A 13,882-nucleotide genomic window follows, 5' to 3' on the forward strand; every position below is an offset into this window, starting at 1 on the left:
AGAGAGAGAGAGAGAGAGAGAGAGAGAGAGAGAGAGAGAGAGAGAGGGAGAGAGAGAGAGAGAGAGAGAGTAAAACTAAAGGACTAGAGCAGAATATACTATGCCTAAGCTGATACAAAAAAAGCAGGAATGGCAATCATGATCTCTGAGAAAGTTAAAGCTAAAATAGTGAAAATAAAATCTATGTCCAAATGGAGATAGATTTACTGGGAATGACCTAGATGGATTGGATGGATTGGTAATGGAAAAAAACCAACTAGGTTAATTCTAGGAACCTCCCCAGGGCCAGTAAAGCACAACCCCTTGAAATTATAGAAAAACCAAGTTTGTTGAGGTTAGGGAAATGTTAGATAATGTCCTAAATCTATACAGCTCTAACTCCTCCCACCTTTCTATGCCCCCCTCACAGGGATGCCCTTCTTGTCTTCTCAAGCCCTTCTTACCAGCTCCATGATCTTTACTAGACCCCAAAACTATCTGACTACCTTACTTAACCTAAATATCACAAATTGTCTCTAAAAAGCTAAGGATACAGGACTCACAGATGGGTTGAGTCCTTACCCAAAGCCAGGGGTTGACTTTAGAGGTAAACTCAAAGTCCCAGGTGAAAAACCCTTGGGTTTACCTTAACCAAGTTGTATCAGCCAGATTGGTCTCAGCACTTCAGGGAAATACAGATCTCCAGAGCAGTTCTCTAAAACCAGAAATTTCCTAATCTTTTCACAAGATTAGTCTGTTCCCAGAAGATGATAGAGCAAATTTCCTTCCTACTAGCTCAGAGAGAAGCCAGTTAAGGAGTGACCATTGATCTCAGTTAATTCCCAAGATCCTCCTCTCCCAAGCTTCTCTTTCCAGAATCTTCTCCCAGAGTTTGTCTAAATTTGTCTAAATTGTCCTCCTTTCCTCTTAAAGACAATCTATGCATTTTTCCCTACCCCTTATCCCCTTATCCTTACAACAGATTTAATCAAAAGAAATAAAAAAGGAAATATGTTAAAAAGGTACTATCTATATGCACCAAATGTTATAGCATTAAAATTTTTTAAGGAGAAACTAAGTGAATTATAGACAGTAATAGATAATGAGGGACTTTAGTTTTCTCCTCCAGTATTTGATAAAGCTGACCAAAAAATAAACAAGAAAGAAGACAAGGAGATGAATAGAATCTTATATGTTAAATATGCTAGATCTCTGGAGAGAATTGAATGGGAATAAAAAGGAAAATATCTTCCTCTTAGTAGTACATTGTACTTTTACAAAAACTGACCATATATTAGGACATAAAAACATTATATTTAAATGTAGAGAAGCAGAAATATTAAATGCATCCTTTTCAGACCACAATGCAATAAAAATCATTTACAATAAAGGACCATGGAAACAAAAAGTAAAAACTATTTGGAGACTAAATAACTTAATCTTAAAGAATGAGTGGGCTAAAGAACAAATCATAGAAACAATAAATTATTTCATTAATGATAATGATAATAATAAGACATAATGCCCAAACCTGTTAAAAACAGTAAAAGAAGTAGCAGAAAATTTATGTCTTTAAATGCTCACATTAATGAAATAGAAGCAGAAAAGAAAATTAATTGGGAATGCAATTTAAAAATCTAGGGAAGAAAACAAATTTAAAATCCCCAACTAAAAATGAAATTATAAATTCTAAAAATGAAAGATGAGATCAGTAAAACTGAATGTAAGAAAGCCATTGAATTAGTAAATAAATCTAGAAGTTGGTTTTATGAAAAACAAAAACAAAACTGATGAACCATTAGTTAATATGAGATAGGAGAGAGAAAACCAAACAACTAACATTAAAGATGTAAAGGGTGGGAGGCAGCTAGGTGGCTCATTGGAATTGAGAGCCAAGTCCAGAGATGGAAGGTCCTGGGTTCAACTGTGGTCTCAAACACTCCCTAACTGTGTGACCCTAGGCAAGTCACTTAGCCCCCATTGCCTAGCCCTTACCACTCTTCTGCTTTAGAATCAATGATTCTAAGAGATAGAAGGGAGAAAGGGTGAATATGCCACCAATGAAGATGAAATTAAAGTAATTATTAGGAATTATTTTGCTCAATTACATGAAAACAAATTTAACTATGTAAGAGAAATGGAAGAATAACTACAAAAAATATATACTGCCTAGCAAGAAATATAATATTCCTGAATAAACTTATTTTAGAAAAAGAAATTGAACATGCCATAAATGAATTTCCTAAGAAAAAAGTATGAGGACCAGACGGACTTATAAGTGAACTCTTAATTAAGTTATTTGAAATAACAGATAAAGAAGGGATTTTACCAAACTCTTTTTATGAAACAAATATGGTGTCAAATCCTAAACTAAGAAAGAGCAAAAACAGAGAAAGAAAATTAGACCAAGCTCATTAATGAATATGAATATAAAATCCTTAACAAAATACTAGGTAGGGTACTATAATGATATGTCACATAAGAAAATACATTGTGACCAAACAGGATTTATACCAGGAATGCAGAAATGGTTTAATATAAAGGAAAACTATCAATATAAGTAATAATATCAATAACAAAAAAAATAATAAAAACCATGATTGTATCAATAGGTATAGAAAAAGCCTTTGACAAAATATAACACATTCAAATCACTAGAAAGCATAGGTATAAATGAATTTTTTTCTTAAACATGGTACAAAGCATCTATCTAAAACTATCAGCCAATTTTATTTATAATGGGGAGAAACTAGAAGCTTCATATAAGAACAGGAGTGGAAACAAGGGTGCCCATTATAACAAATGTTATTTGACATAATATTAGAAATGCTAGCAATAGCAATGAGAAGAAAAAGACTGAAGGAGTCAGAATGGGCAAAAAGGTAATAAAACTATCTCTTTTTGCAGATGATGTGATAGATGCATAGAAAATCCTAAAGATTCAACTAGAAAATTAGTTGAAACTTCAATAATTTTAGCAAAGTAGCAGGATATAAAATAAACTCACTTTAAATCTTCAGCATTTCTATATATTACTAATAAAGTCCTGCAAGAAGAGATATGCTCCAGAAAATAAAAACCAAACTACAAAATGTGAATTACATATTGAATTACTATAAACTATATACTTAACATTTCTGTGGCCTAGGAATTATTGAAAGTGTAAATTGAGTAAAAATAAGTTAATTATAATTTCATATTAATAATAGTAAACTTTTCACATCCTAAGCAGTTAATAGCAACAGTTATAAAAGCAGATTCCTATAAATTAATCTTTAGTGGCCAGGATCTAGTAGATGTTAGCTTGAACATCATTTTAGGAAACTTTCAAAAAATTAAGCATATACTTATTTGTATTTTGTTTCAGAAACCCAGACTGTGAGATTACAATAAAGGAAAAAATTATATCTTATAGAAAAATCTTTATTTTTCTTAAGGGCTAAATAATGCACTTTTCCCCACAATATCTTAGAAATAAATAAGGTGTACGGAGCTCCACATTTTAGCATCATAAGAATTTAATAGTTCCAAATGGAAAAGGTAAACATAATTAGATGAATATATATCTGACAACAATATATGAAAAATACTTTCGTATATCAATTAATTAGTTTCCAGAACCCTATGAAGCTTTAAAAAAAAAAAGTTGCCTAAGTAGTTCCTTTCTTATGATATTTTTCACCCCTCCTAGGTTGAAAAAGAAAAAGCAAAGCAAGCAAAATGCTGAAACAGCATCAGCCAATTCTCGAAGCACCACAAATATTAAGACTCATGTTGGAAAAGAAGATGCTAAGTCACTTATTTCAGAACAAGATAATTGCAGCATTCCTGTGAAGCAGGAAGAATATTTAACTGATGAAGAGAAAAAAAAGAGAAAAAATAATCAATTAAAAGAGATCAGACGTACAGAACTAAAGAGATACTATAATATAGGTAAGTTTCAATATTACTTTCATTTTGAAAGGAAACTTGAAAGTTTATTTGTATGTTGCTTAAAAGTTTGGAATAGTAAATGTCTTGTCATGAAGATCAGATCAGTTGCATTTGTTTCTCCTGTGAGAAATAAGTTTATTTTAATGTAATCAACAAGTACCCATGTCTGGTAAGATTGACTAAATAGGCAATGTATTCCCCACCTTTAGAATTTAGGAGTTTGGTGACCCCTACCAAATTACACTTTTCTACTCTAACCGGGTAGCCCAGAGATGAAATTATCTTCCTTTGGTCCACCTCTATTCCACTCTGGAAATCAGAAAATTTACCATATAGATTGCCATCACTCTACCCTGCCAAAATCTTACTTAATTGTGACTCAAATAGCTTAAGGGTAAATGTTCCTGAGTCACATAGTTTGTCTGTATCTGCTATTTGGGAGCTTATAAGAGTTATTCATCAAAAAACTAAAACTAAGAATCTCTCATAATTACAGGTCAGAGCCTACAAGGATAAGATGAAAGCTTAGGTATTGTAGATTGAGATTCAAATCTCAAAAATATTTAGTCCAGTATATTTCAGATTCTTCACTTGTTTTTTCCATTATTAATTGTATAACAAACAGGCTTGCATCACTGAAAATTTAACACCGTTCATGATTTTATTTGAGACAAAGTCAGGGATTAGAAACAGCTTGAAGAAAGAGAGGAATAATACAGAAAATGTGTGCTGACTATAGTCATCACGGGAGGGAAAGAGGAGCTAAACCCTCATAGTCCTTTCTCTGTTCTCAGGAAATGAAGTAAGCAGCTTCAGTTCATTCCATTCACACTCTACAGAGTTTTTTCCAATGGAGGCCATAACTATCAGAGCCAAGCCTCCAATGTGAAATTCAGACATTGGTCTATGAACTTGCATTGTAAAACATCTACATAAGTTTCTTTCTCTTTACCTTTGACTACATTAAACCATACTTGCTCTTCAGATCTGTCATGGTGAGCTTCTCTCTCCTGATCTCTCATCTGCCTTCTCCTAGGTAAAATGAATTTTCCTTGTCTCTGGGCTACGATTCTCAAAAGTCCATGCATCCAAGCACTAGGAGCCTTCCCATTCTGTATACAAAGGGGTCAGGCAGTCTCAAATCCTGTTTACCGAGGTGTATATATGCTATACTTTATAAGAATTTTCATTTTATTAACCTCAGAGTAATTTTTCCTAGTTTGTATCTCAAGGGATAGTATGTACATTTTGGAAATGAGAAAATTGAAGCAGAGAAGTTACAAGACTTTATAGAATACAAAAAATACCATGTTCATTCTAGGTTAATTAAATATAATTGAGTTATTTAGTACCACTTATAAGAATAAAGAGAGCCTCAGTAACCAAAGTTTGATAGAAGGGAAAGAGAGAAAGAGTCTATGTGGTGAGTCTTTTCTAGTTCTCCCTTTGTACCAAATATACACTAGGAGACTTTAAGGGGGTGTCACCCTGAAACTGGGTGACCTGGATGGTCATGCCGCCCAACAGGAGTTGGGGGTCAAGGCTTCCCTATAAAACAAGGTATGTGATACCCCAATCTGATCTCGAATAAGGACAGGGTTCACACAACCCCCACCATCAGTTAAATTCACAGCAGGTGTTTTGGCTTCAAGATGGAGGCAGCCAGACCAAGCTGCAGTTGCCCTCTCCCTCCTCTCTCAGGCACTCTGGAATGCTATCTGACTGATGAATGGCTTTTATTATTCGCAATTCAGGGAATGGGGAAAGGGATGAAGGGCAGAGGGATTTTGCAGTGCTCTCTTCATTCCTATGGGGTCCGTCACTTAGGTGGGAAACTCAATGGTTCCCACTTCTAAGGTTCTCCCCTCACCTCTTCTCCTTCTGTTTCTATTTCTTTTTCTATCCTTTCCTATAATTGTAAGTTTTGACTGAAAGGGGGTCTCTCAGCTAAGGTGGGTAATGGGTGAAGGAGACTAAGAGATCGCTCCCAAAATGGAGTCCAAAAACTTAGCTCACTCAGTGATTGAAGTCTTGATGGTTGAGATGTGATGAATAGCTTTGACCAGGGAATCAGGGTTTCAATTTCCAAAGAAAGATCCTCAGGAAGCCCTCAGTCCTGAATCTGAGCTGGGAAGTCCTCCTCTCTCCTCCCAGTCCTCTGCCCAAAGACCTCTCTTCTCCTCCTCTCCTCCCACCCCAGATTCTCCCAGAATTCTCTCTGGTCTCAACTGTCAGTAACTGTCACCAACTGCCTTCTTCTGGCTCCTTTTGTCCCATACCCCTTGCACAAATCCCATCCTTACACACTGAACTGAGTAGTTCATTAAGAGCAAATCTAGATGACCATGTAGGTGCATGAGTCTGTATGTATGTGATATGTGTGTGTGATAGACCTGTGCAGAGTGGAAATTGAGACCTTGAAAATCCAAAATACACCCTCTTTAACTAACATTAAACAATATGTCCAGGGAGAACCATCACTTAAAAATGTGATGCTTTATTGAAAGAAAGAAATGTGGGGGCACTGCCTCAAGTCATTTACCCAAAGCAGAAACCCCCTAAAGAGTTACAGAGAGACCTAATCATGTCTGCCTCCGAGGCACAAGGGTTCAGACTGCCAGGCTTACAGAAAAACTCTGATACAAAAATAAAAAATGTTCTCTGGCTTATAGACACACCCAACTTATAAAAAGATATGTTGTGAGGGGCTTGAGGTGAACCCCAGGGGTTCAGGAAGGTTACCTTTTTCAAGAATGCAAGACTCTGTGACTGATGATACATGTTAAAACCAGTGGAAATTCGTGTAGGCTATTGGGGAGGGGCGGAGTGAAGGTGGGGTGAAGAGAAAAGTAAAAATATAAATCATGTAACCATGGAAAATTTTTTTTTAAATTAAAATAATTTTAAAAAAGAATAATAATAAAAAAGAATGCAAGATTCCAAAACTTGGTTTAAAAATAAAAAAGAGAAATTTATTAATTTGGAAGGTAATGTTGAATCTGGCCAAGAGGGTAGCATAGGTAGAAGCCTGTCTCCTAGGTAGCATGGATGAAAAAGCTGTCCCCCAGAGGACTTCAATTCTGGGTTTTTTATACTCTTTACAACAGAGAAGAAGTGACTCTAGAGAGAGGACGACTGAAGCTAGGAGTGGAGGGAAGTTTGCCCCAAGGCATGGGGGTGGTTCTCCTGATTTGGAGGACAGATGGATGAGGTGTGTCTCTTTGTCTATCTCAAATCAAAGGGACAATCAATGGAGAGTAATCCTCTAGGTCTGATGTTTTAGGTTTGGAGTCCTGAGGGCATAAGGGAGCAAAGGAATTTCCCTATTTACAGTTTGCCAGAGTTTGGGGGGTACAATGCCCTAGCCATCTCCCCCCTCTTCAAATATCTAAGGGAAAAAGGAGCGATGGTCTTAGTCTTCTATAGCTTCTTCAGAGCTGAGAATGGTTGTAGAGCTGTCCCTGCTTATTGTCAGGAGAAAGAGAGGGGCATTCATCTCAATTTAAAGGACTATCCAAAGATGATAATAATCTCAGGGTCTTGTAGAAGTTATCAGATGTTCTTGGGTTAGGAGTCACAAGGACGGAAGGGAGCCAGGGAATTTCCCTGCTTACAGTTTGCCTGGGTTTTGGAAGGTATGAAGCCCAAGCCAGATACAATAGAATTAACATTTCAAGAGGTTGGAAAAAGAATATTGAATAGCTTTACAGTGGACACATTCAAATAAATTAGCATCTTCAAGAAATTGGAGAATAGCTTCACTGTGGATATACCCAAGCAAATCTTTAAAATATTTCAAAGAAATGATTTGGAAGTTGGAGACACTGTCGACATGGAATCTAGAGACCCCAAACTTGTGGCCTAGTGAGATCTGATGAACCCCAAGTTTTAGGAATAGCTTGTAGGTTGGAGACCCCCAAAGCTTGTGCTTGTTCCCTGTTCCCTGTTCCCATGAGAATCCACCCTGAAGGGAATCCCAGACTAGCAACTGCAGACTGAATAATGGACCCTAGGATAAAACCTAAGTGACTCTTTAGCACAGTAAGCAGCATGTTAGTCTTGTAAGCTGAAGGTTGGGTACTTCTGGGCATGTCCAGCCTGGGATTCCTGCCTCAGACAAATTCCCAAACAAACTCAAAAGACTCAAGGAATAATCTTGTCTTGGAGGGTGCTTGGAGAAAAATGCGAGGTGAGGCAGCTTTTACAACCTTTTTGGAGATATTACTAACTATTGCTAACTTGAGAATAACATAAATTTCTCACTCCACCTATACTTCTTTAGCAGGTTTTTGTTGAAATCTATGGATCCTTTCTCAGAATAATGTTTTAAAATGCATAAAAATAAAATGTATATATTTATGCTAAAATACAAGAATCAAACTTTATTTTTTAAGCAATTTTTAAAATAAACATTTTAAATATATGAAAACAAAATATGTAGGATTATGAAATAGTTATAATATTTCTTTTTAAAAACAAGTTTAAAAATAATACATAAATATGAAATTAATATATGAATTATATATTATAATTTTAAATTTTAATACATAAAAAGGAAATAATATATAAAATGAAAAATTAATATACAAAATGAAAAATAAGATTACAAAGGAAAAATTCTACTGAAATACAATTAATAGCATATTAATTTTTTTTAAAGCAAGTTCATGAACCCCCTGGTTAAGAATATCTGTTTGACTTTCAAGTATCTAAAGGGAAAAGATTTTATAGCTTCCTTTACTAATATGTTCAGTGTTACATAACTTCTCTAAATATAACTGAATCCATTCATCCATCCAACTAACATTGATTAATAGTCTTTTATTAGGTGAAGCACAGTACTTAAGTACTGAGGGATACAGAAAAAAGAATAACACTTTTCCTTTGCTCCTATAAAAACCTTAAGATGTTATAAGAGAGACAGGTATATATTCTGGTATACAATGGAACAAAAGTATGTATGCTGGAAGCTCCTGGAAAGCAGTGACTTTTTTCCCTTTCTTTTTGTCCCCAGTACTTAGCATAGTGCTGTGTAGATGATAGGCTTTTAGCATAAATTTGATGATTTGAAGTTCTAGGAAAATTTCCAAGAGGAAAGGCAATTGGTATTTAATAAATGTATATTGAATTGAACTTGTCCATGTGGAATCTAAGAGAACCCCAGGTTTAGTCTGCTTGAAAGATGAGAGACCCCAAAGCTTGCCCTTTGTTCCCCTGAGAATCCACCCTGAAGGGAATCTCAGACCAGCAGTTTCAGACTGAATAGACCTAGGTGAAGTTAACAGATTTTAATCAAATGCTAACTGTCCTTTAGTCCAGTAGCTTCTCCCATGGTATCAGAGATTCTTTCCCTAGAAAACCCACACCTGTGCAGGGACCACCCTTTTTAGGATCCATCCCTAAATGGTCCATTCCCTTACACCCTGGCCTCTGGCTCTGGTTCCTTTCCCCAGCCTTTCTGCTAGTTTGGACACTCCCATTTCCTTGTAGCCATGGTAATGTCAATCAATCATATTTCCCTGTCCCTCAGTTTCCCAAAAGGTATATAAGTTTACCAAATTCTTTTATTCCTTGGAGCTGTCATCTAGCACGGTCTTTCCCAGGGGTATTGTCCCCAGAGGCCTAGGGTGTAGACCTACACCTTTCCTGATTAAAGACTTGGTTTTTCTGACTACTTTAGTAGTTCTGTGTTATTTACAAGTTAACAAGCTGAAATACAATTTCTGACTAGGAGATCTGGGAAGAATTGGTGGAAGAAGTAATTTTTGTTTTTGTATTCCCAGTCCCAAGCACTGGTCCTAGCACTTAGTGATGTTAAATACAGATGTTTGTTGGGAATTGAATTAATGTGCATCTTGAATTCTAAGTAAGAGTACTTGGGGGTGGGGGTGGAGTCAAGGGAGTTGAGTTAGGTGGTTCAGTGGATAGTCAGGCTTGGAGGTCCTGGGTTCAAAATGGGCCTTAAGTACTTCCTAGCTGTGTGACCGTGTGTAAGTTACTTAAGAGAGTTAGAAGAACAACCTCAGCAGCCATCTAGTCCAGCCTATAGAGGGAAAAAATCCCACCATAGCATATCCTACGTCATCTTAAAATCTGAAAACCCCATTTCTGACCAAAACCCCTGAGAATTCACCCCTAAGGAAGTCCCAGACTCAACCCTTCCAGACTGAACAATGGACTTTTAAGTACTTAAGGATCCCAGTCTGTGGGTCTATAGACCTAATCATATGTGAAGTACCCTGTTAGTCTTAGAAGTTCCCCCCATTATATTAGAGACCTACACCTGTGCCATGAAATAATGAAGTCTACTAAAGTATGTACTGAGGTATATTTGAACCCTCTGTACCTTTCAATGAAGTAAGCCTGATGGCTTCACTCACAGGACCAGTGATCTATAAAGCCTCCAAGACCATGTTGTTGAAGAGGAAACAGGGATTTATTTTATAATAAAAGATTAGGGAAGGAGGATTAGGAACAGGGGTTCCCTAGCTCTAAGAAATTCTCACTAGCTTCCCCCTTCTAAATTTCCCTCAAGGGAAATTCTTCCTTTGCTTGACACTCCCAAAGCCCTGGCCTATCTCTGTCTAAGATTCTGCAAACCTTACTATCAACACCTGAATCTAATTAGTCCTCCAGTTGTTTTATAAGATGACATACTCTGTAGATAGCCAAGGACTAAACTCCTGATAATTGAGTCCAACCCAGCTTGGCCAGGCTCTGAGATTGGCCTCAGGCCTCCAGATTAACACTGGCTCTCTATCAGCCTCAAAGTTACACAGATATTCTTTGGGTTAATCTTCTCAGTAAGGAAAGTATTTCTCAGCATATAGGAACACTTCACTTCCACTTCACTGTAGCTTTTTTCAAGGTAGGAACAACAGAGATCAGATATCTCTTTCTCTTCAGCTCAGGGGAGAGGAAGCCAAAACCTCCACTCTGCTCCAGGGACAGGAATCCAAGAGCCCTCAGGAGCAGTTGGTGACTCCTCAAATCCTCCCTCTGAGTTCCAGAACCCACTGTCATTAGTTTGTAGCATGCAACCAGATCTTCTTATTCAAAACCATGTCTCTTACTTATGTTTTCACCCATTTCTCTCTCTTTCCTTTCCTCAGTCCACCCTTTTGAGCAAAGATAAAATTTTATTTTTAAAAGAAAATTTTTCTTTTGCTCACCAATAAGATCATAAGCTGTATGCTTTCATTACCCAAAAGAATTATTTCATACTTAGAAATTCTCTGGTCAGAAAATGCTCCAGTATGAAACTTTCTCATAAGTGCTTCAATTTGATGGGAACAAAACACCATCAATGGGCACCCCAGAACTAAATCAGCTGACTTCTGGACCAACTCTTCTCAGACAAGGGGCAGTCCCAGTAGCTATCAGATCTAACTGATAACTACAACTATAGTAACCTATAGGATGGTAATTTTCTCCCAGTGTCTGTGTTAATACACCAGAAGCTATCCCTTTACACCAGGGGTCAGCAACGAATGGCTGTAGAGCCATATCTGGCTCCACCTCTGGACCCAGTCCCGGCAGAGCCCCAGGATGTGCCCCAGGGGGGCCTTCAGCCCCGTCTCCATATTCCAACACCTTCCTCCTCCATCCTCCTCCTCCAGCATGCATTTATGGCTCTCAGGGCCAAAAAGGTTGCCTACCCCTGCTTTACACTCATTTACAAACTGGTGAAATGGTTTTGAATAGCCTGGGATCCCAAGGGCTGAAGCAGACAAAATAGCCTCCTTCAGCTTTACTATGACTTGAAGATGTTCTGGTTTGAGCTTTAAAGGTTCAGGTTCTGAGTTTCTGGTCAGATCAGTAAGACACTTGGTCACCTCACTGTATCCAGGGATCCATGGATGATAGAATCCCATTGTACCACGTATTGCCCTAAGCTGCCTCTTTGTTTTTGGTGCATTCAGCTTTTGGACATTAGCAGTTCTTTTTTGGGAAATACTTCTAGTACCCCCTGATAGTATGAACCCTAAATACTCAACCATCTTTTTAGTATCTGTTGTAAGTAGACCACTCCCAGATACCCCAGCCATTGGCTATGGTTTCTTTCCAGAGCCTATTTGCATTGTTGGACCTCTCATTTCCTTGTAACCATGGTAATGTCAGTCAAACATACTTTCCTGTCCTTGGTTCCCCAAATTCTATTGTTCTCCAGAGAATCATCTTGCTTGGTGCATTCTTGCAGAGATATGGTCCCCAGAGCCCAAGGGTGTTGACTGATGTACCTGGAGAATTATCTCAGTAATTGAGTCTGAACCACCAATGCAAGATGCAAAGGGACTTTATTGTCTTAGTTTAAACCCAGGGTCTCACATCCTAAGTTTGAAGTGTGACCATGAGCTGTGCCTGAGCTGGGTATTTATAGAGTGGTAGGCAGCAGGGGGTAGGACAGGGGGATGTCTCCAAGGTAGGTGGTCCAGCAGGGGAGAGGTCTGGGAGGCGGGAGGTCCCTTCAGATAATTGGAGGTGTCTGGAAGGTATTCCTTCAGGTAAGGGGGTATAATGGTGGGGCACCAGGGATGTTAACTATTATTATTAAATGTAAGTAAATGGTTTGTGGGTTCACACTGGGTTGAAGGAGAGACAGAACCAACCAGGATAGGGAGATCAGGGTTTACTGCCAAGCTATTAACTGTCACAGAAATGGCAGTTGGCCCAACAGTCACTCAGCCACCTAGGCCAGGGCCTATGGAACCAGCAGGCAAAGGTAAAAGTTTATACAGTTTAATTGAGGGAAATAATAATGAAGGATGGGAATAAGGGATTCTATACTTACAACCTAAGGGCAAACCATGGGGGACAGGGAAGGACTTGACTACACTATCCTATTGACCTAAGCCAGGCAGGGCCCAAAGGAGCAGCACTGAAGTCACAGGGAAAGCTCCTCCAAACCTGGTTCCAGCCAGGTTTGGTCAGCTCAGCTAAAAGGCCTGAGGATGGCTTTCAATTGGGGTCTCACGGTAATTTGAGGATGGTCACAGGATGCCAAGAGCCAACTCCACCAGGTGATCCAAGGTACCCATGTAGGGAGAGTGAGTTTGCAATGCTGTCCACCAGATCACAAACCACTTCCCCACTTGGTGCTGCTCTGCAGGTCTTATTCACTTGCTGAAAGCCTCCACCTCTCAGGATCCCAGGGGAATCTGGATGCAGTTTTTCCCTAACTCTGAGACCTCCCAGGGTTAGCAACAGTTATGTTCCCAACCACTATGGAGTCTCTCTCAGAGCACAAGCCCCACTTCCTGCTCCTTCATCCCATCTTGGAATTCTCCAGCCCTTCCTGCTAGGTCCAACACTTATTACTAAATTAATTGCTGAATAACCCTCACAATAGGGTGAAGGTCTGGAAGCCAAAGATTTTTAAGTTAGGAATTCCCACAGACAAGCCTGTTTCACTATAATATTATACATGGGTCTGGATTTTTAATTATGACTCTGGGTTCTACATTGACTCTGTGTAATTTGTGGTACTTGGATCTGTGATAGCACCCAATTATTAGACCTATCTCTTTCCTGATTAAAGATTTGGGTTTTTTTTCTGACAACTTTAGTAGTTCTGTACTATTTCCAAGTTAACACAGCCTGAGGACCTTCAAAAAGAAGGAACCCACTACCTCCCAAGGTAGCCCATTCCACTTTGGAATTGCTAGGAAGTTCTTCTTGACAAGTCTAAATTTTTCTCCTTCATATTTTCATCTATTATTCCTAGTTCTTCCCTCTAGGGCCAACCAGAGGAAATCTAATCCCTCTTTCTTGATAACATCTTTCAAATATTTGAAGATAGTTATCAGATCCCTCCTGAATCTTCTTTTTCACCATCTTAGATTCCTTCAGCCTTTCTTTATATGACATAAGCCTTTCACTATTCTCTGGTTATTCTCTAGTGTAGTGTTTTCCTTAAAACTGGCATTCTGAATTAAACTCCAGCTATGGTCTGACTATGGCTAAGTACAAA

At 38.2% G+C, this 13,882-nt stretch overlaps 1 protein-coding gene across 1 annotated transcript in view; it reads left to right on the forward strand.

Annotated features, from left to right (window-relative positions):
- The window catches only part of NCOA7 (nuclear receptor coactivator 7), a 239,440-nt gene that overhangs the window by 115,579 nt on the left and 109,979 nt on the right, over positions 1 to 13,882 (forward strand). Inside the window, exon 6 of the mRNA XM_044676919.1 lies at positions 3,671 to 3,912. Coding sequence (XP_044532854.1) covers positions 3,671 to 3,912 — 242 coding nt within the window. The remainder of the gene's footprint in view (positions 1 to 3,670; positions 3,913 to 13,882) is intronic.

Source organism: Gracilinanus agilis, chromosome 4, assembly GCF_016433145.1.
Source record: "Gracilinanus agilis isolate LMUSP501 chromosome 4, AgileGrace, whole genome shotgun sequence".
In the NCBI taxonomy this organism is placed as follows: domain Eukaryota; kingdom Metazoa; phylum Chordata; class Mammalia; order Didelphimorphia; family Didelphidae; genus Gracilinanus; species Gracilinanus agilis.